Source organism: Gymnoscopelus braueri, assembly GCF_963280865.1.
Source record: "Gymnoscopelus braueri genome assembly, chromosome: 6".
Taxonomy (NCBI): Eukaryota; Metazoa; Chordata; class Actinopteri; order Myctophiformes; family Myctophidae; genus Gymnoscopelus; species Gymnoscopelus braueri.
In genome coordinates, this window is record NC_137607.1 from 38,174,353 (window position 1) to 38,196,852 (window position 22,500).

The 22,500-nt window shown below is 45.6% G+C and overlaps 1 protein-coding gene across 1 annotated transcript in view; it reads left to right on the forward strand.

The window, feature by feature from the left end:
• The window catches only part of glis1b (GLIS family zinc finger 1b), a 105,519-nt gene that overhangs the window by 43,241 nt on the left and 39,778 nt on the right, over positions 1-22,500 (forward strand). Inside the window, exons 3-4 of the mRNA XM_080430564.1 lie at positions 1,246-1,438; positions 3,224-4,832. Of these exons, the coding sequence (XP_080286690.1) occupies positions 1,246-1,438; positions 3,224-4,832 (1,802 nt within the window). The remainder of the gene's footprint in view (positions 1-1,245; positions 1,439-3,223; positions 4,833-22,500) is intronic.

The window sequence follows — 22,500 nt, forward strand, 5'->3', positions numbered from 1 at the left end:
GGTGTGATAACATTGTCAATAACATCGTTAGGAGCAAATTGAATTTGAGAAATTGAGTTAGGGAAGTTGGAAGAGGGGACGTGTGGCCTCCTACACATGAGTGAGAGGGGATATCGTCTTACCCATTGGAACCATTTTGTTTGGCCTGCTTTGACAATTCAGCGTTACATTTTGGGCCATATTCTTGAGGCAGAAATATGGTTTAGATTGAATTTCTGGGCATGAATTTGCTGTAGTATTCCTTTAAAAATGTAATCAAAATGCCTCTGTTTCTTTTTTACGAGAGTAGTACATAAGAAATGAAATATGTTGCAGCATATAAATTAAATGAGTAAATGAATAAAATCAGTTTTAAATGAAAAAGCCATGGTTATAGTCCATTACGCACACAATTCCCTCATAAAACTGGTCATTTATATAAAAGAGAACATTAATCTGCCCTAACCACTTCACCCCATTTTATACTTTGTCGAATGACAGTGTCCCGCGAAAATTGTGATCTACAAGCTTGCAACGTGTCACTTTGCAACGCATTGTGAGCGTGTGGAAACTCACCGAACATTTGAATGTGAGCTTGAAGAGGCTATTTTTGAAAATGTTGAAAGATTAAAAAAAAAAAATCACCTTTAATGACATGCCCAAAATAGGGAAGCCAGGTTGATCATTCACCCACGACGATACTCGCAACATCATAATGTTTCATGTTTAATGATGATAAATGAATTCCTCACCTCAAACCAGTGTGCTTTCCCACAGAGCAACATCACTTGCATCACTCAGTGTTGTTAGCCCAACAGCTCACCAAAGCGCATTTTCTGCCGTATATCATCACATACGACAGTACACGGTCCCTTCTGCCAGCGAGTATTCCTTGAGCGTTCATTACCTACTGTAATAGAATTTCAACATGTCACTGATGGAACGGTCTCTGCTGTTGAACTATTGGAGTTCTCGTGGCTGACAGTACTCCCGGGGCTGTCAATATCTCTGTGGATCTGATCTACGCCTGCCAAGCTTTTTTAGCTTGAGATTGACTTTGGTTCAGTGCTCTGTTAACTAAAACAATGTCCCAGTGAGTACAACATGTCAAGTGATAAATTAGCCATGTGTTTTTGTGCGGCAAAATAGCCTCATATCTGTCTACTTAAAGTACATAATAAATTGATTGCGAGCATCTGCGGAGGAGCTTGTTTAACTATGTGAGTCCATTACCGTGACACTTTTCCACCCCCACTGTTTTCACAGTGAACGGCGCTTACTGCTTGGAGAAGGACGGTGCCAGTGACTTGGGCGGTAGTGATGGTACCCTGATGCGCTGTGGGCAGAGCTTGGTACTGCCAGCGGGGGGTCAGCCAGCCGAGTCTTACAACCACACCCTCCACTGTGAGAGACCCACACAGGACCTACATCTTCAGGATGGATCTCACCAAGACACAAGGTAATTGCCATCTGCGGCGGCAACCTTGTTTGCTGTACGTACTGTATGCGTTTATATTATCTGTCGTTTACTTTTGATGATGCACGATTCATGATATCTGAAACAAAATGGGATGTTTACAGTCCTGCTGCGGTTCAGATGGCAAATGTTTGTAATCAAGAATGTTTCACCAAATCTTATAAAACATATTGAATTATCTTGACTCACATGTTGACGACAAAAGTTCTATGCAATCTTATAAAAAAAGAATTACAGAGTATAACATTTTAATTATAGTAATTAAACTCATCTGCAGAACAGTCTTCGAGAGTGCATCTTATTGGATTTGCAGGGTCATAAAAAGAGTGCAGCGAGCAACCCTATCCGGTCTCAATAATGTGCGGTTTCACCTCTAACCCCCCTCTCTTCCGGTTCTCAAACCCTATATCCTCAGTCACCCAATACTACTGGACTCACACTCCATTCTTTAGACCATGTGGTTCTCGAACTTTTTAATTTCAAGGACATAACTCTGAGAGTTTACAAATGTGTACACTCAGAGTGACAGACCTGTAAGGGTCCATTTGGAACCCCTTCAAGGAACCCAGAGGCACTTCAAATAGACTACCCACAATAAGACACTGGAGCACTCATTAAGTCTGCATCTTTCTCAGTCAAGCTGAGCCAGTCAACCCGCTTGACAATGAGGAAGATGATTGTTGAAACATCTGTCTATCACCCCTGCAATAAATGTCCAGACTTAAGTGGTTATGGAGTGATCCAGTGTCTTATATACAGTAGGTCATCTATTTGATAATCCCAGGTAAAAAGCTTTTGCTTATACTACTGTCCTTCACTGTTGAGCACCATAACCCTTCTGCTCAAAACATGGCTGAAGCGCATAGGACTAAGATGTGGGATTTTGTTAAACACTTTCAACCTGGTGTCCCTATTTTGGGCACGTCAAAAAATAAGTGGTTAATTGACAACTATGACAAAGTTGCGACAGTGGCTTTCTACGTTCCTAGCTAACGTTTGCCCCGCTGGTGTGTCTGTCCCCAGCATGGCTGGGACGAGGGACAAAGCTGATTCCTTCATGGGACAGTCCAGAGAAAAAGAGGGCCCTTCTCACATCACTCAGGGGCTTTGGACAAAATCCATAATGAGCCAACTGACAGGGATGATTATGTAGGAGATCACAGCGACGCATGGAGAAATCCGACCCGGGTCCCCCATTCAGCCGGGCAAAGATTCCCACCATAATACTCCCCCCCTTCACAGGCTGCCATTATACCACCAAAAACAGGTGATTCCCTGTTTATTCCCCGATGTTGGGTTGGGTTTAACCCCTTTGTGTCTTCAAAGACCCTGTCAGACGGACAGCCAGTGGCCTCCCGATCTCTCTGTAGCCATGCCCTCTTCCTCCGCCCCCCTCACTCTATTCTTAGTTATAAATGGCCATTCATGGCTTTTCCTCTGGCAGATGGGCTCATTTCATTTATTTATGAAATCATCATTGGCAGACATTGCCTGGTCATAAGTCAGTAACATCTGTGCATGGGACGGTTTGGACGGTGTGTTCAGCTCAGTTCCTAATTCAGAGACGTATACCTGTAGCTAAAATGCTGTTAGTTCTGTTGGCTGGCTGGAGGAGGTGGGTAGATGTGGGGGTTGTGAGAAGGATGAGCTGGCCTCTATCTATCAACAGCCAGTCAGCTAATAGCGCTCATATTCCCCTCAGTGTCGCCCTAATCGCATAGCACTCAGATCCCCCCCCATCTCTGTGTATTTTCTCCCCCTCCGCAGGTCCTCCTCTGCTTTCCAGAGGTCCCTCCCGGTCGCCTCTCCCAACCCGGGCTGCGGCGGCTCCAACGGGGTCAGATCCACGCTCCCTTATCCCGTCAAACAGGAGACCTCCATGGGCTACAAGATCTCCGCCTCGTCCACGGGGCCAGGGGTCTCCGGCACGCCCCAGGCCGGATTTCACAACTGTCGTGTGGGTATGGGGGTGAGGGCGGGGTTGAGGAGGGGGGAGATGGTGGACGGTCCGCACATTAGCAACAGCGGCGACTGCGTGGTGAGCGGCTTAGGCAGAGCCGCTGTGTCAGGGGACGCGCCGTACCCGTTTAATAATGAAGATGGCTCCTCCCCGCTGGCTTTGTCCCCCACTGCCGGTACCCGTCATTCAGCGCGGCATCTCAGTGCCAGCAGCCTGAAGAGACTCTGCCTGTCCCTGGCCTCGCACTCCACCTCCGCCACCGTTACCGCCAGCGCTGACATCGTTCTCGCGGCCTCCCCGTCGGCGGCCGGCGCTGCCTCGGAGGGGATCGATATCAGCGCCATCATCTGCTCCTCCTCCCCCAGTCAGATGTCGATGGTGGCCTGCGTCAACGGGCTCCGCACCAACCCCTCGCCTCCCAGCCACAGCAGCAACGCCGGCTTTTCGCCCTCTTCCTCCTCCTCCTCCTCCTCCTGTTCTACTTCTCCACCCTCCGCAGCCACCTGCTCCTCCTCCCTTTCCCGGGGAGCCCCCCTCCACCCCCCGCCTCACGGCAGCCCCCAGCGGACTGCGCTACAGGAGAGCTGTCATCTGCCCTCACCTGCCACCTGCCTGTTGTCGCTCTCCTCCTCCGCCTGCTCCTCCTCCTCCTCCTCGTCCTCGTCTGTGTCATCGTTGGAGCCGGAGCAGGGCCGGGGGCCGTGCGAGGAGCAGGGCTCCATGCAGCAGGGGCCCGGGGCCGGTGGAGGAGGAGGAGGCTCGGAGGGTCTGGGGGTGCTGATGAGCGGGACCCTGATGTCCGGAGGGATGGGGGTGGGATCCGGGGCCCTGCTGGATGGGGGCCAGAGAGCAGTGGCCGCCCTAAAACAGGAGCCCCTGGACGACTTTTCCCCCAGTGAAGATGAGCTCTTTCAGCACCACTATCATTACCACCATCACCCCCACCACATGAGCGGGCGGAGCGGGCACCTCCGTCACCCTCACCACCCGGCCCCCCCACGGCCCGCCATGCCTCCGCCCTACCACCTGCATCAGTATGTGGGGCCCACCCAGGGGGGCCTGCTGCAGCTCCAGAGTCAGCCAACAGGGCCAGCATCCTCCTCCTCTCTGGGACTCAAACCCTCCTCCGCGGGCTCTGCCGGGTCCCACGCGGGCCCGGAACGAGATGAGGTCGGAGGGGGGGTGCTGGCCGACAAGCCGGTGACAGTGTGCCGCTGGATCGACTGCAGCGCCGCGTACGATCAACAGGAGGAGCTGGTGAGGCACATCGAGAAGGTCCACATCGACCAGCGCAAAGGAGAGGACTTCACCTGCTTCTGGGCGGGCTGCATACGGCGCTATAAGCCCTTCAACGCCCGCTACAAGCTGCTCATCCACATGAGGGTCCATTCCGGAGAGAAACCCAACAAGTGCATGGTGAGTCAACCTACTGTAATGCTCAAGCTCCAACTAACCAACCCAGGCCAGAACCCAAATGTTCCTACAGTAGCAAAATCCTGTGTGCGAGTGTTGAGAGTGAAAAGGGGTGAATTTTTACGCTCTCAAAGTTAAACTAACACTTAGAATGTTGCTTTGTTCACAGCCCCTCAGCCACATAACTCTTTGGTTGTTGTTGTAGTCACCGGGGATTATTAGCAATAACTCATGCAAAATCCAGGCCAAACATTTTTAGCAAATGTGTGTGTTTTCATCTTGGATTTGAATAAATTCCCCTCTAGATGATTTTTCCTCAATAAGAGGGGTCACCCCATGTCCAAAAACCAGACTTGCTTCACTGCTGATTACTTTTCAGCATGAATTTGTACATTGTTTTGTTTGAGAAACAGATATGTTTGCAATTCATGTATTTGCAGCCGAATTCTTTTTTCCACTGAAGATGTGGGGCTGTGCTATGGCTCGTGGGCTACCTTGTCACTACATAAATAGATCTGTGGTTGTATTCTTTACAGGTAAAGCTCCAATTCCACAAGTCAACACACTAATCAATGTCAAGCTGTCATTCGCCGGCATCCCTTAGCAAATGGAAAAAGCCCTCCAACCTCAAGAATGATTTAGTCCAAATACACAATTAGTCCACAATTTGTGTAGGGTGAAGCCATGTTTATTTTCACGAGCGCTGTGTTTTTTAAGAAGGGGATTCAGATCTTGAAAAGCCAACACATCTGGTTAACATAACTAAACAATGCCTACACTTGATCCCTTTAAATGGGAGCTTTAAATGTTTAGCTGTCCCACAAGTATTAAGTGAATTGGCTTTTATATCCAAACCAAACACGGGGAGAAAAGTAGTAGTCTGGGAGAAGGCGAGCCACGGAGGGATGGTCGGCAACAATTTCTAGTCTTGCTCAATTCATGGTTTCGCCCAAAGCCCCCGTCAGAAGTGGTCTTCTTCATGTTCGGGATTCTGTCCAAATTCTAATTATTGAAAAACTTGAGTCTGCAATATTTCTGTAGCACCTGTTTTATTTCAAGTATATACTTTTTCTCTCTCTCTCTGAGGATGTCCAGGCCTTGTTTATTTTCTAAATAATTTTGTATAATAGTGGCTTGTAAAATTAGCTGAGGTGAGAGAATTACAAAAGGCAATAGAAAGTCACACTTTAAGGTCATTTATTTGGTGTTGAATATGGCAACTTGTGCTGATCCTGATAGATTCTGATGCCAGCCATAATGCCTGATTTATACTTGGTTTTGCGCTGTGTCGCACACCAGAAATGGCAGATCTAGAAGCTCACAACGTGTCGCGCTGCAACGCGTTGTGAGCTTGGAGATCTGCTATTTTTGGTGTGCGACACCCATGCGCAACTAAGTATAAATCAGGCTTTAGAGCCTCTGAGGTGAGCGTTGATTGCATCTGAAAAAGACACACACACTGACACACTCCACTGTTGTTGCTATTCTCTCTGCCTTTCCTCACACGAAGTGTTATTCCTCATGCTACCCTGGCTCAGTATAAACGAAGAAATTTGGAAGTAATTTGCTGCGCTGTATGTAATCCAACTGTTAGTTCTACTATTGCAGTGTGCGTTGCACATGTACAGTATAAAACGCTTTTATTCGTCTTTCATTTTTTGTGTGTGTGTGTGTGTGTGTGTGTGTGTGTTTGTTCGTTTGTCGAGTGGTGAAGGCGTGCCTCGAGTGAGCGTTGATGTCACACTTGGGTGACACACATGGAAAGGACGGCAAGCAGACTGAGTGAATGTTTATATGTACAAGTGTGTGTGTGTACATACAGTATAGGGGGGTGTATAAATGTAACACTGTGAAGGTGTGTGTGTGTGTGTGTGTGTGTGTGTGTGTGTGTGTGTGTGTGTGTGTGTGTGTGTGTGTGTGTGTGTGTGTGTGTGTGTGTGTGTGTGTGTGTGTATGTGTATGTGTAGGGAGATGTTTCACAGATGTGGATTCTAGAACAATTTGGCTTCAGTGCGGACAAGGTACTGGACTTTGTCTCGGGACGCGCGCCTGTTAACTCCAAACTCCAACACACACACACACACACACACACACACACACACACACACACACACACACACACACACACACACACACACACACACACACACACACACACACACACACACACACAGACACACACACACACACACACACACACACACACAGTCAGCCACACACGTGCATTCGTACTCACACACAGGTACAGTACATCCTTGCATACATAGGCCTCTGCAATATTAGACAATTAAACACCCTACATACTGTATGTGCTGTGCATACGCACAGGGATATACTGTACTTAAACACATACACATATGCGCACACACAGAGACACAAAAATGTGCACAAACATACGTGTGACCACTCATGCAAATGTGCGCACACACACACACACACACACACACACACACACACACACACACACACACACACACACACACACACACACACACACACACACACACACACACACACACACACACACACACCGTGTGAAAATTGGTCCGTACAATAGGAAGTATTGATTCTCTGTATAGTAGGGTGGACTGTTACACCCTCACTTCTCTGACAGAGCATAAACAGAAACGTGAAATGTTTTTGAGCCTGAGTCCACAGGTCTAATCAGTAGGGATAGGATGTGTGTTGATTTGGGAATTCAACAGATAAACTTGGAGGCATAGAGAAAATAAACACATGTTCTGCATGTGTGTGCGTGTGTGTGCGTGTGCGTGTGCGTGTGTGTGTGTGTGTGTGTGTGTGTGTGTGTGTGTGTGTGTGTGTGTGTGTGTGTGTGTGTGTGTGTGTGTGTGTGTGTAGCCTTGTGTGTATGTGAGTTTATAATAAGTGCTGCATACCTAGTGTGATGACAGGAATGCTTGTGTGTGTGTGTGTGTGTGTGTGTGTGTGTGTGTGTGTGTGTGTGTGTGTGTGTGTGTGTGTGTGTGTGTGTGTGTGTGTGTGTGTGTGTGTGTATGTGTATGTGTATGTGTGTGTGTGTGTGTGTGTGTGTGTTTGTGTGCACGTGCGTGCATGCGTGTGTATGTGTGTTTGTGAGTGTGTGTAGACATGAGCATGCATTTGTGCGTGTATGTACGCATGTGTGCGTACAGTTTGTGCACATGTGTGCATGTGTGTTCACTCTGTACACCAGCGCAAGTCCTTGTTTAGCCTGTCTTTGCCTATCATTCCTTCTGGCCTCTCCAGTGGTACTTGTTGTGTCCGCTGCGCTCATGCAATACACAAAGGCATTTAAGAATTCCAGCAATTCCTATAGAGGAAACAGATGAGACATTTTGATTTAGGACCAAATGCTCCAGAAAAATCCGGGGCTTAATCCCTTTATTAGCTTTCCAGCGGCAGATTCCAGTGGGCGCTCATGAGGCGAGGCTCCCCTCAACATCCAAGCATAACACTCCCTGCTCTCCCCCTCTCCTCTTACAGCTGCACAGCATTTGATTCATGCCGCGTCTTGGCAAGAAAAAGTCATTATCAACAACGCATGAGTCGTACACCGACCCCTGCGTCTGTCACCGTCCGTACCTAGCTAATATTTTAACGGATCCCCACATAAAAAGATGTATATATAAAAAAAAGAAATGCCAGCAGACCTCAGTCTGTAAACGGCTGAGTTCGAGGCACTTTTAAGAGCACTGTAAAGTTTTAGAAGGTACTTTTCATGCCCCCTCCCCTCGCTAATTAAGACAAGCCCTGGGCTGTTGTGTATAGGGCAGGCGGGCGGGCAGGCAGGGAAACTACGGCCGAAAAGGAAACAACATAATCTCCCTGCAATATCCTGTTGTGTTTCATGCTTAATTTCGCATGTTGTTTCAGTTTATTGCATTTTTTTTCTCTTGTCTGCATAAATATTAAAATATATCTAGCGAGAGTAGCCCTGACAGAGTCCTGAGGCCTTGATATCTTACTAGATTCTCTGAGACGTGGCCCTGAGAATTTGAAGTGTCTGAATGTTGGGCTGTTGTCCCTGAAGGTCAAATAAATATCCAACTAAACCGTGGAATGCCTCTGTGGAAAGAGAGCATTTAGATGCACCTCAGGCAACACACTGCTAATTCAAGCTTTCTGTTAAATCAAGTCACATCACTTATGTATAAAGCACATATAAACAGAACAGAAGTTGACAAAAGTCAACTTGAGGAAATATGTTCTTGCTTTTTGCTATGTTTCAGGTTTAAGCTTTCACAAGGTATTTTTTATTGTTTTGTTTTTTATTATTAAAGTATATATATTGATCTGAAAATATTTCAAAAAATATATAGTATACCAGAAGATTGCTAAGGTTAAATAAATTATATTCAGTGCAATTGTAATTTCAGCATCAAGAGTTTTAATGTGCAGGTATAAGGCTGCAATTGTTTCTGTGTTTGGCTTGAAACCATTATGCATTAGTTGAGTTCCCCCTAATAACTTCTTAGGATCGATGTATGACACAATCATGTTTTTCAAACTTAGAAATATGATATTTGTTATTTTTGTCATTTGTCATAATTTCATGGAGTCCTGCTTTTTTTGCGTAAAGTTAGTTGATTTATTTCGCTTTGGAGGAGTCTTTGTGATGCGTTTGAAAGATAGTTTAAAACTAGGAGCAAGTTCATCCTCAAAGAAGGGAGTTGGACCTTAGTGTCAACCAATAGTGAGAACCCAGGGCGAGAATGAGAGAGCCACCCACACAGTGCTTAATGATAAAACACACCCTGCATTACCTGTTTAATGGAACTCTGTCCACACACGCACGCACACACACACCACACTTGCACCCGCACCACACTTGCACCCGCTCAAACCACTTGCTGAAGGAAAGTTGGATGTCGAGACCTGCTGGAAAAAAGCGTAGATCATGGAATTTCCTCTTTTTTTCACTGGTGTGAAACCAGCAAACATATATATTTAGATTTATTAGACTGATTTTTGGAAGAGAGTGGTGAAATCCCTCTGCAGTAGACATTGAGACATGGAGCACGGTAGCGGTGCCAAGATGGCGTGTGTTTTCGGGGGTAAATGGAGTCTTTTGTGAGCAATCAGCTCAGATGCAGGAGATGAAACAGGGAGTGCCATTAGCTAATTAAAACTGAGGTTCAGCGCATGACCCGACTTTTCCTCTGAATGCCACCTGAAACCGGAGCTGTCTGGTCGCTGGGCGCAGGCGGCGAGTGACGTTGATATTAATGTGTTTGTACCTGTCCCGTACTAAGTCTCTTACGCTCACTCTGGCCCCTGTCTGGATGGCTTAGCTGCCACGACATCTCAGCTTGCTTGGTGGTTCTGTGGCTTTATGGTGTCGGCAGTTACCACCCTCACCTTTGGTGAAGATCTATGAGGTTGAGCTCCCATCCTTATTAGAGCGCGACCAATGCCAGATTTTTGGGTCCAATTCAGATTTTGGAGAGTCTTTGTTATCAATGTTTTGACTGATATTTTGTCAAAAAGTGCAAATGGTTCTAATCTATTTGAAAAACTTAGATTTTTATTAAAGTTTATTTATGAGAACATTTAACTTATAAGCAAACAAATAAATAACACTAAACACAAATAACCTTTTGATAGATAAATAAATTAAGTGTATACTGTATTGAACTTCGATATAGGAAAAGAACATTTAATTTGAATTATATAATAAACAAGCAAATGAGTAAATATAAATACACACAAACTGAACTTTATTTGAACCACTTAAGTCTTATTGAAAAATTTTCAAAATTTCTACAACTTACAACGCATTGCACTTTTGATCATTTTTTAATCATCGCCTAATGACATGCCTAGGCTATGGACACCAGGTTGAAAGTGGTTAAAACACATTGGCTGCATAATTCTCGATACCCCGCTGTCGTCCAAAAAGTCAAATAATAGCTGATATATCGACCAAAGCGATATATCGGTCAGGCTCTAATCCTTATGGCTGGACATGGCCATTGACATTGAATTCCCAAACGTAAATCTGTGCTCTGGTTCCCAGAACAGGTTAATGAAATAGGTTCACACACAAAACCATCCTTTTTCAGTATAAATGTACAGAATGACAGGGTGTGTGTGCCTGTGTACGTCTTTCCTATGCAACGTTGAAACGCTGAAACTTGACATTTGGAGTCATATGACATTGAAACGTCATAGATGACGGATGTTACAGGCTGGTCACATGAAGTGTGAGATCCACATTGGAGCAAAGTCCGAGATCTACTGTACATCGGAGCCATGCCGTTTCTGTGTGGATCCCGAGATCCACATAATTTTCAAAAATCCATTTTTTTTAAAGCAAAAGTGCTTTATTCATTTTGTAATTTTTTTGTGTCCAGCCCTTTTTCTATCTAATTACCACTTATAAAGCAAAAGTGCTTTATTCATTTTGTAATTTTGTGTCCAGCCCTTTTTCTATCTAATTACAGACTTTAACTTTAGATTATGCAAAAAAGAAGGGATTGTATGATGTGTGGGATTGGTCTTCTTCTCTCAGAACAGCTTACAGTATGTAGACATACAGTACAGTACACACATACTGTACACGCAAGTAGACAGTCACACGAGCACATACGGTGTATGGGTAGAAACCCTCTGCTGTAGCTGCATAGGACAAGGTCTACATGGCTCATTTAAACTGGAGTAATCAGAGTCAATAAGGGAGAAATGGTACTGATTCAGCATGTCGCGACTAACTGCATGATTAGGAAATGCAGTACCTAAGCTCTGTTAAACTGGCAAAAAAAAGTCCCAATCAGAGCCTAAATTGGATACTGTCAGGGTCAAACCATCTGCATTTTAACTGAAGGTTCACCGGTGCCTCCGCTCTTCACTGAACAATTTACATAATTAACGCCGTCAGTCATTCCTCAGTCTGATGAGTTCATCAGGTAGCCTGATTGTTTGATTTCTCGAACAAACCCGTAATCTCGTCCTGCGGTTATCTCCTGGCCTCCTGTCAGTTACAATGTGCCACTCAGCCATAAGGCCGTCATGCTAACAGTAAGGCAACGCTGTCCATATGTGATATTAGTATGATGAAACCGCTGGCAGAGAGGCTCTGAGACTGATGTTTTGGCACCGGAATGAAAGCCCTGGAAATAGATGGATCTTGCTTGTTTTCCTTGTCGAGTGGGCCAGGCCAACTTCTTGTCAGGCCGTAAAAGTTTTCCAGTCAATCTTTTACAGTAATGCGATCCAGTTCTCTCCACACACTCGGGCGCGCGCACACACACACACATACACACACACACACACACACACACACACACACACACACACACACACACACACACACACACACACACACACACACACACACACACACACACACACACACAATCACACACACGCATGCATGCACGCATGTACGCATGCACTACACACACACGCACGCACGCACGCACGCGCACACACACACACACACACACACACACACACACACACACACACACACACACACACACACACACACACACACACACACACACACACACACACACACACACACACACACACACACACACGCACACACACACACACACACACAACCTTTCTCTCTCCCTCTTCATGTCTTGCTTTCTCCCTATGTCTCTTTCTCTTGAATCTGGTGTTGGTAAAGTTTTGATACATGCACCACTTATCCACACAACCACAACAAGCTATATGCCTCAACACTCTCTCAGTATAGCCAGACACCTCTCTTTAACCATTTAAACCATATATATTTAATTGACACCCCCCCCCAAGGGTCTATACTTGGTACCCACCTTTTTCCCCTCTTCACCAAGAGAGAGGGAGAGAGAGACTTGGGCAGCTTGTGTGCTTGTAGATCAAAACATTTTGCCAAATGTTCGCCTATTTTTGCAGAATGTTCGTCGTTGACGTTTGTGGATGGACACAATAAAATTAAGCTAAAAAAAGATGAGGAAAACAGAACAGCTACTAAGCTACCTCGCCTTTAAATGCGTAACCAGGTATCAAAGCGTGGAGGATCTACTACATGTGATATTCCCTAATTGCATTTGTCTGGAATGCAATATTTTGAGTTTGCAATTTCCTTAATATTTAATCACGCTCCGGTATCGGAAACCTGAGGAACCTGGGGGCTGTGACCGGCTATACATTGCACAAAGATTGTGTCATAATTGCGTCCCATCCAATGGCTTAATCAGTTTAACCTCTCCAGTGAGCCAGATCGGTTTACTTAATGCATGGGAGGGACGAGGTTGGGGCTGTGCATGCGTTGTGGGCCTCCATCACGTTCAGGGGCTATCGCATGGAAGTGGACCCAGGTTTGGGGAGCAGAGAGGGAGGGGGAGTGATCAACTTGCGCGTTGGAATCTCTGTCTGAGGTCATGGGCCTGTTACAGTATGAGCGTGAATCCTCCCTGTTGTACCCTAAAATGCTCCCAGGTTGTCAGTCTTTCATAACGCGCTTTCTGGCTAGTGTGCTGTCATGGATCACGTGGAACACGGAGGCGTAGGTTAACTATTTCTCTGCTACAGTCTGACGGATAATTATACAGCAAAAACATCTTTGTGGCCTTTCACAAAGTAAACTCAAACAGAACCTTTCTGGTTCGAGGTGAGCTTCCCCTGCCAGTTGGACACGTTAAAACACAGGACTCACCGTTGTACCCAGACACAATTTGCGCCTCAGCAGCCACTCCGCAAACACACCCGCCGAACCACAGCGTGTGAGAGTGTATGAGCGTATCTGTATGTGTGAAAAGAGGTCAATCTTTCAGCGCAACCAGGTGGGGTTTTGAGGTATTGATGTAGTCTGCAAGCAGACATCACACAGAACGGAGCCCAGAGCAACATCTGCCCCCGGCCTCCATGCCATCTCCCAACAAACAAGCAAACAAGAGGGACATTTACACGTCTCCAGACCATGTCTGCCTCAGGGCCAGACCACAACCCTGGAACTACAGTATTCCTCCACCCAGCCCTTCCCACACCAAACTACGTTAGACTTAGGGCTAATGTATGTGGGCAAGTGAGCCGCTACTGTACAACATAAACACTAAGAGAAAGTATGGATAAATTATGTAATGAAAGATATGTTTACATTTAGTGTGTCATGTTTAAATTGTGCACTGCGCCGTTCCGCGGTTAGCATGCCGGGTTTAATTTGAACCTTTTCAGAATGATTGTGAAGGCCCAGGAGAAAGAGAGCCAGACCAGGACGGCAATCAAATCCAAAGTGATGTCATCCCAAGAAACGACGGTTTGTCCAGAATTCGTTGTGAAGTGTGATGCCTGATGTGGTATGCACTGAACGCGCACTTCAGAGCGTTTGTTTTGGAGCGTTAGCAGACTCAAAATGTGTTTTGCAGCTGGGATCCAGCGCAGCAATTAGTGCTTTGAATGGTTGGACGCCGCTTCCCTGTTTGCTGCTTGTTGCAAGCCTGGTTGTCCGTCCATCTATGCTGCGCTGTCAAGGCTGCACTTCACTGCTCCTGCCAGCCTCCTGCTTTCAGGTGCAAACCACTGAGAGAGAGAGAGTGAGAGACTGAGACAGGGAGAGGAAAAGAGATTAATACTTAATATACATAATTTATACTTTATCATACGTCGCTGTGCTGAAAATAGCCGCTCTACAAGCTCACATTGTGTCGCATTGTGTCGCGTTTTGAGCTTGTAGATATGTTATTTTTGGCAAACACCTCAGATTAAGTATATAAATCAGGCTTCAGATGGTGAGAGAGAGAGAAGGAGAGAGAGAGAGAGAGAGAGAGAGAGAGAGAGAGAGAGAGAGAGAGAGAGAGAGAGAGAGAGAGAGAGAGAGTTACACTACAATCTCTGCCATCTAAAGTCTGAAATATCCCGGGCATCAGTGTCCTGAAATGTCCTCTCATTGTGATGTGTCCTCTCAATGGGACATTTCAGGACGTTGATGCCCAGGATGTTTCAATTTTTTACTGCCCTGCTTTAATATGATCCCTCATACAACACAGTAGAATCACACACAATGGAGGATCTGATATTTAAGAGCAGATTTACATTCCCCCCATAGTGTTTTACACCCCAATGATCACTAACCGTCTCCAGAAAGACTTCTCTCTCTTTCTTTCTCTGTCTCTATCTCCATCTTGATCTCTCTCCTTTGCTCTCCCCCCTCTCCCTCTCTCTCTCTCTCTCTCTCTCTCTCTCTCTCTCTCTCTCTCTCTCTCTCTCTCTCTCTCTCTCTCTCTCTCTCTCTCTCTCTCTCTCTCTCTCTCTCTCTCTCTCTCCGGCAGTTCACTTTCAAACATCTGTTTTGCGTTCAATCTGTTCGGCTTTGGAATTAGTTTAACATCGATGTAAAAAGGGTTTATGCTGGGCTTAGAACCACAGTTGTTTAGTTTCTGTGGAGAATTACAGCATAAAGTTAGAGCAGGTTCTTTTTATTCTTCCGTCTTACCCCCACACCACCCCACGGCCCCCCTCTCCCCTTGGCCTGTCCGTAGCACAGACTTCTCAGACTGTCACGTACAGACTGTCATTTAGATTTCACCGCTTCCTTTTCGGAGACAAAACCCGACCGAAATCAGTATCACTGATGTGCCAATTCTGGAGGATTCAAGCCAAGAAATTTAGATTAGGTCATGCGCAATTTAAAGTACAGCCGAGGCGAATGGATATTGTGTATGAGAAAAATCCAGTATCATACCGTAGCCTGCAGTCTCACTAGCAATTTGTGCAAAGGCAGTAAGTGCCAGGCTTCGACTCATATTACGGCTAACATAAACAAGTGTCTGATGAGAAATTTCAAGGAAAATATTCCATAAATATGAAAATGTTTACCGTGGAATACCAGCAGACACTGGAACCTCACAATTTTTGCCCTTGGCAGGTTGCTTTTGTCCAGCGTAATTGCACAGGAATGAGGTGTTTTTGCACTCAAACTAATGTTTTCCTATAGGGGCACGCGGGCAGAGACACACATTAGTAGCGAGAAGGGACTGACATTATTGAATGTGAACAGTGAACCACTCAGTGAAATGTGGTTTTGCATTGATTTATTGAAACGTAAATGTGGAATGATGTGCAAAAGTGTATGCACGGGTTGATAGGCCCATGCCTTGATAAGGACTGACACATTGGATGACTGGCACAGTCTGATCTATTGCAACCAGCCATATACCCATAACTGGAAACTGGACCCTCAAACCCACAGAGAGAAAAAAAGAACACAGACTTATAGCGTGCTGAAGAGCTAACACATTCAGGGGCACCGTGGCATCTCGATTGCTCCACAGTTCTTGGGCAGCTGCCGTTTCACCCAGAAAGCTTTTGTGGTCTGGTGCCCCTCCAGAGGGTTGCGTAAATGCCTTCTCCCGTCTCCTCGCCCGAGTCCTTGGGCTGGTGTTGATCACAGTGCCATCTTGACCTATTGTTTAATTTCACCGGCATGTTTTCTCTCTGAATATTGTGGTGCCTCTGGCGTCAATCTATTTGACTTGGCATCCCACAGGGGTTCTGAAATGTTTATTTGTTGTCACGTCAGAGTTATGGAGTGGACCAATGTATGCTATAATGGGTGTAAGCCTTTAGACAGCTGTGTCAACTCTCGCCTTGTGTGGACAAGGAATGGCGGGCCAAAAACGAAAGAAGGGCTCTTGTTTCTTTTAACCGAGCACTTCTTCATCATACCTGATCATTGTGAAGACCTGTTTCTGTTGTCTGGGGAGTTAGTACGACTTTGACCCTTGGCTTCCTTATTTTTGGCTGCATGTAATGTTGGCAACCTAGGAACTTAAAGGGGAACATTGCCAATATTTAACGTGAATTCTATCATTCTATTTTGAGGAGGACATGTGAAAACACTCCTCACACTTCTCAATGTGTTCAGTGTGCTGGGCGCTCAGGCTGGAAATTCACCATGTAAAACTGCACATACTGTAGGCTGGCGTGACAGGATTCACGTTAAATACCAGCAAAGTTCAATAGCTGAGTGTGGGTAGAGAGGCCGCGTGGGACCGTGTCACTGGTTCGACATGTGTCTAAGTGTCCCTGAGCAAGACACTTAACCCCTAACAACCCTCTCATGCGCTCATCTGCTCAGCCATCAGCTGGGTGAACGCAGAAATGTAATTGCCCCTCACCCGGGGACCAGCAAATACTCCCTTCTTTATTCCTAGCAACCTAGGACCGTAAGCTTATTCTGCTTTTGCACTGTCTGCAATTTGCTCTGAATGAGAGTGACAACTAAATGCCTAAAGTGGAAATGTAAATTTGGTAGAGAGCAAGGGGTGGTGAAGACAGGGACAATAAATGTGACTGAACGGTAGAGGCTGGGAATACAACCTGAAGGAATAACAGAGCACTGAAAGATGGAGAACGTGATGGAGAAGACAAGTGAGGAGAGAAAGCTGCTTACACACAGAGCCAACCATCACACTGGATTATATCAGATAATCGTCCCAACAAAGGAGCAATAAAGCCGATCAATTGATGAATTAAACATATTCTCATTGTGCACAGTGATCGTAGATGAAGTGCCATCCGTCATCCATAAACACCGCTGGTATCAAATGGAGTCATGGAGTCCATTCAGGTTTGTAGCACTCTATTGTATGGCTGAAGGAAGAGGTCCTTTTGCCAGATAGACGAAGAGACAGACAGAGAGAGAGATAGAATGGAAGCAGGTGTGAGTGAGAGGGGCAGGACAGATTGAACCCCTGGTGTCAGCCGCGGCAGCGGCCAGCATGCTCGTCAAACAGGATCCTGTATTGACTGCCAGTAACATCAGTCCAGGCGCCGTCTCAGAGCACAGATCGTGTTTAGGATTTTTCATTGCATTCCCCCCCAGTCTGTCTTTTTCACAGTGGCCTCGGGTTACATGAATGAGTTTATAATTAATGCCTTGATGGTTACTAATGGCCACGGCACTGAGAGCTTTGTGATGCACTCTAATTAGCCATTAGAAATGGTTAGGGTAGCTACTGTAGTGGGCACACACTGTCACTTGTCAGACAAAGACAGGGGACTGTTACAGTGGCCTGTCAGAGAACAACAGGTTGCGGGATCCTTTCACTAAAACACAATAGTACTTATATCCAGTAAATATCCAGCCCAAGTGCAAGCACTAAAACGTACCTTTCCCACAAACATGAAGTTATTACAATTTAAATGTCACCCCCCAAAAATGTATGCTATTTGTTTTTTACCAATATAAAGATACGATGTCCAAGATACAAAGTTTTGCACAGAAAATGTAACCCAACTGCTGTATGCTGAGTATCAGTGTGTCCAAACTGTCCATTCCTATTGAGTAGTCTTGACGTGGATCCGACAGGTCACTTGACTGAAACTTGACCCAGTCTTTGCTAGACGGTGAGTGAGACTCAAAGGGGGAACTGCATAAGTTGGCCCGTTTTCTTACAGGCAACAATAACTTCTAGACAACCTGTGCCACTTGACCACAATGAAAATTCAATATGCTGAGAGGGGAAAACCGGGGAACCTGGGATGGAAGTTGGTTCAGTTCACTGCTAGCGCTGTATGATAACACACAGGAGATATCCCTCTTCCTTTCATTCTTTTCCCTCTCTTTAAGAAGTTGACCCTATTTTCCTCCTTCCCTCAACCTGGTGAACCGGTAAACCCGGGCTGGCTGGTTCAGGAGGAAATCACATCTTAGCCCTCCTAATGTGATGCAGGGCCGCAGAGCCGGTAGACATTTGAATGCAGGCCCCTGAATCGCAGCAGGTTAAGTGCTTCCATGAAGCCTCGCCACATTGTTGTGCAGCCAGCAGGACTAGCGCTGTGCCAGGGCCTCTGCAACGTAACAAGGGGTTTAGATCCATCATCGCACTTCCTCCTCAATCTCCATCAAACAGCCTGGCTAAGAGGAACAAACCAGCTGGGGCCGGCTCATTATGGGCAGCAGCCTCATTTAGTCATCATAGGAGCGCTTCCTGTTGTGCCATCCTGCATAGTTTTTAATCTGGCCCCCCAAACTATGTGGGGCATGAGTGCAAAATGGCTGTTCAGAACAATTTCTTTAGTCATTTACATGACTACTTCCTCCCACCAATTTATCGGCTGAGCTAGCGCTCTGTCGCTCGCTTGTTCATTCCCATCTGGACAACAGTCCTGGGCTTTTAGTCATTTGCTGTGTGTACTCATATCTCACCATTCATAAATCAAGATTTGGGAGGAGGAAGGGGTGTGTGTGCGTGTGTGTGTGTGTGTGTGTGTGTGTGTGTGTGTGTGTGTGTGTGTGTGTGTGTGTGTGTGTGTGTGTGTGTGTGTGTGTGTGTGTGTGTGTGTGTGTGTGTGTGTGTGTGTGTGTGAGTGTGCGTGAAGAAAAAAACAAAGTAAGTGTGTGTGAATTCATCTCCATCAAGTTTGGAGAGATGGAAAAAAAAAAGCTTTGCTATCTTTGATTCAAATTAGGCCGCTATTTGCAACAGATGAGGCTGGCCGCTAAAAGGGTCTCGCTTGGCTGTGGAAATGATATGTGTAAACTATGTAATGCGAATGTTTTAGCCAAGCTGTGTTTAATTTTGTATCCTGACGAAGCGCATGAGAAACCTGCCTCTCCTTAGCTGTCCTGTTGGATCATATGGATATAATTTCATCCATTTACGTTTTTCTGCTCTTTGCTGTGGTTGCCACGGGGCATTTGAAGGCAGGCAGATTAAATACACATGTCCCTCCCAGCCGCAGCCAGAGCGCTGCGCTCCACAAGCTCCCCTCAGAACAGATCCTAAAGTGTTGGTGGTTTTCCTCATCGGTCAGAGCAGAGAAAAGACACCTTATGATAAACCAACTCACTTCCACCAGCTCTTTCATACACATATATTAAGTATAAATATGGTTGCTGTCAGGCAGAAGCCTTGTATGTCCATATTTCAACTTTTTGTTTTTTTGTAAATGAATGCTCCATTTTGTCATACAAGAGTGTCGTGCGAAATAAGTGAAAATAGCCCGTCTACAAGCTCAGTGCGTCATGATGCAGCGCGTTGTGAGCTTGCAGATTGCTATTTTCGCGATTTACTAAAGATTTTGAAAGTGAAAGTGGTTATTTCTGTCTGGGTTTCATAAATATTTAACCCATGAAAAGTATTGACAAGAGCTTGTGACTAAATTACTTTAATTTCCAATCCGACAGCAACAATATTCAAAAGCAGGTTAAGCAGCCTGTATCACTTTATAACATGTTTTCCTTTGCACAGCATTTCTTCTCTCCAGCGCCCTCGCAGTCACCACCTTGTACTGAACGCCAGCTTTGCCAATTAAGTAGCCGGGATGGATTAGCTAAAACTAATCAAAGCGGAAAACTGATGGAGCTTGTTAAGACCCTGAGTACTTTTAGCTTTTTACAGTGGGGCCCTCTAAACATGAGTAATAGTGGATTTCATGCTAGTTAGCAGCCAAACAATTTAATCCGAGCCACCAGTCGTTAGTCGTAAGCCCTGTACCGCAATTACTTCCCAGGCTGGAGAGAAATATTACTGTGCTGAAGGAGATATCAAAGGATTCCCTGGCGTCCATTGCGGCAGCCCTAGGAAGTCTCGAGGCTGTCAAGGGAGAGAATCGTGGAGTTTATTCTTGGGAAAAATATGAGTCCTACCGGTGATGACCTCGGCTATAAAGAAGCAGAGACAGATACTTTTTCCAAGGAGGGGAACCTCTGGAGGAAACTCTTGTCTTACCTTTGTTCCTACTCTTTCTTTTCTTCTTCTCTCTTTTGTTCTCTCTCCCTCCCACTCTTGTCTGTGTCCCTCTCCAAAACACTCTACTTTCTACCTTTCTCTATCACTATCCCAGTGATCCTTTTTCATTTCAAGCACCCCCAGCTTGGTACCTTTTTTTTTAGACAGACATCTGTCTGTCCTCGTAACATTTTCCATCAGATTCACTGTCCTGGATGTCAGCAGCCATGGCCCCACTCACCCCTCTCCATAACGGGCAGTTTGTTCATCTGCCGCTCCCGCAGGCTGCTAATGAGCCGCTGCTTGTGAGGAGAACTCACTACACTGCTGCCTTTTAGCCTCAACACTGTTTGGCCTTCTCCCTGCCAGTCAGGAATCATTTCCCATGGAGGCCTCAGGCGGGCCGCACCTCCGCGGCCAAGCATGCCGGGTCCATAATCTGTCTGTTGTGATCGGCTAACCAGCCCACCCCATCAGCCCCCCCCTTAACGCCGTTCGGCCCCTCATACCCCTTTCAGACCTGTTTCAACCGTGTCAAGACGCACTGTCACCCCCAATGTTTACCAAACTCCTGAGCCCCCCGTCTCCGGACCGAGGCAGTGTCAAACGCTGCTCAAACTGATGCCAGCGCCACTCAAGTGTGTGCGGTGATCTGCCGGTTTACCTTAGACGCAACGCGAGCATTCAAAAGGGGGGGAAAGCCAAACATGTTTAAAGCAATTAATGTGATTAGCGCCGTCTAAACTGTTTTCATAGATAATATCAAAGGTAATATCTGTCCTGTGTGGTTTCAGGCGCTTCACCCACCACGGGCTGTTTATACCCTCCTGTTTGTTTGAGGACGACTACAGTCCATGGTTTGTGTTCATCAAAACTGATTCAAACTAAGTCCAGCCACCTCCAAGTTAAAATCATACAGGGCACACACTTACGGGTGTCATTTTAACATACGTATGCCATTTGGGGAATGTATCAGTCTAATGTTTTCCCCACCTCTCTGAAGCATACTCTTACTTAAAGACTAAAATGAAAAATATGTTTTTCACACTTTTAGAGCATATTCGTGGTCACAATGGATATGCGACATAGTTAGATGTTAGATAGACACAATAGATGCCAAAAAAAATGAATGACATGTTTCTATACTGACAGAAGATGTGTAGAGTATTCTGTTTCCCAACACTGCATTTGAAAACTGGGTCCAAAGACCATGGCACTGATATTAAATTAAGGTTTTTTGAACTTGAAGATTTAAGGAAACAAGAAACAAGATTATTGTGGCATGCTGTAACGCTGTCTGAGTACAGACGACAACAACGCTTTCCCACAGGACTTCCAATCAATAGACTTTGAACAAATGTTCTTTTAGAGGTATTGCTTACTCAAATCAAAAACGGAGAGTTCTAGGAAACTTGAAACAATAAAGGGCGACAATCTTCATGGGTCAGTGAGATCACCGAAATGGAGATGAAAACGATGAACTCATTAGATTAATTTAAGACACAACTCAAACAAGACAAGATGTGAAAATACCAACGTCATTTGAATGACTACAAAGAAGGAACAATCTAGTGGCATAAAGTCAACCTACTTCATGAAAACAGAGAACCAGAGTCAAAACAGGTGTCTCCTCTCAACTTGATTCTATCCCTCATCTGTGTGTGACAAGTGAAGCACACAAAGTGAGAATCATAGCTATACTGTATAAACATAGATACCTAATTGGCCACTGCTGTTCATTGGAGCGATGCATAATCGCATATATTTAGCAAGGAGAGCCTTGCCTCCTATGCATGTATGCCCCATGTACAGTATGTCTATTGAAGCGGCAGGTTTCTCAACAATTACAAGCATCATAGCTCCCTGAATTCTCAACCGACTTCCACGCGGTTTGGTTTGTTACAGATGTCTTAAATGTAGTTATGTTTTGATATAGGATACTATAGGATATAGGATAATGTGGGGTTTCATACCAAAACAGCCCATCTTGCATAGACAGTAAACTG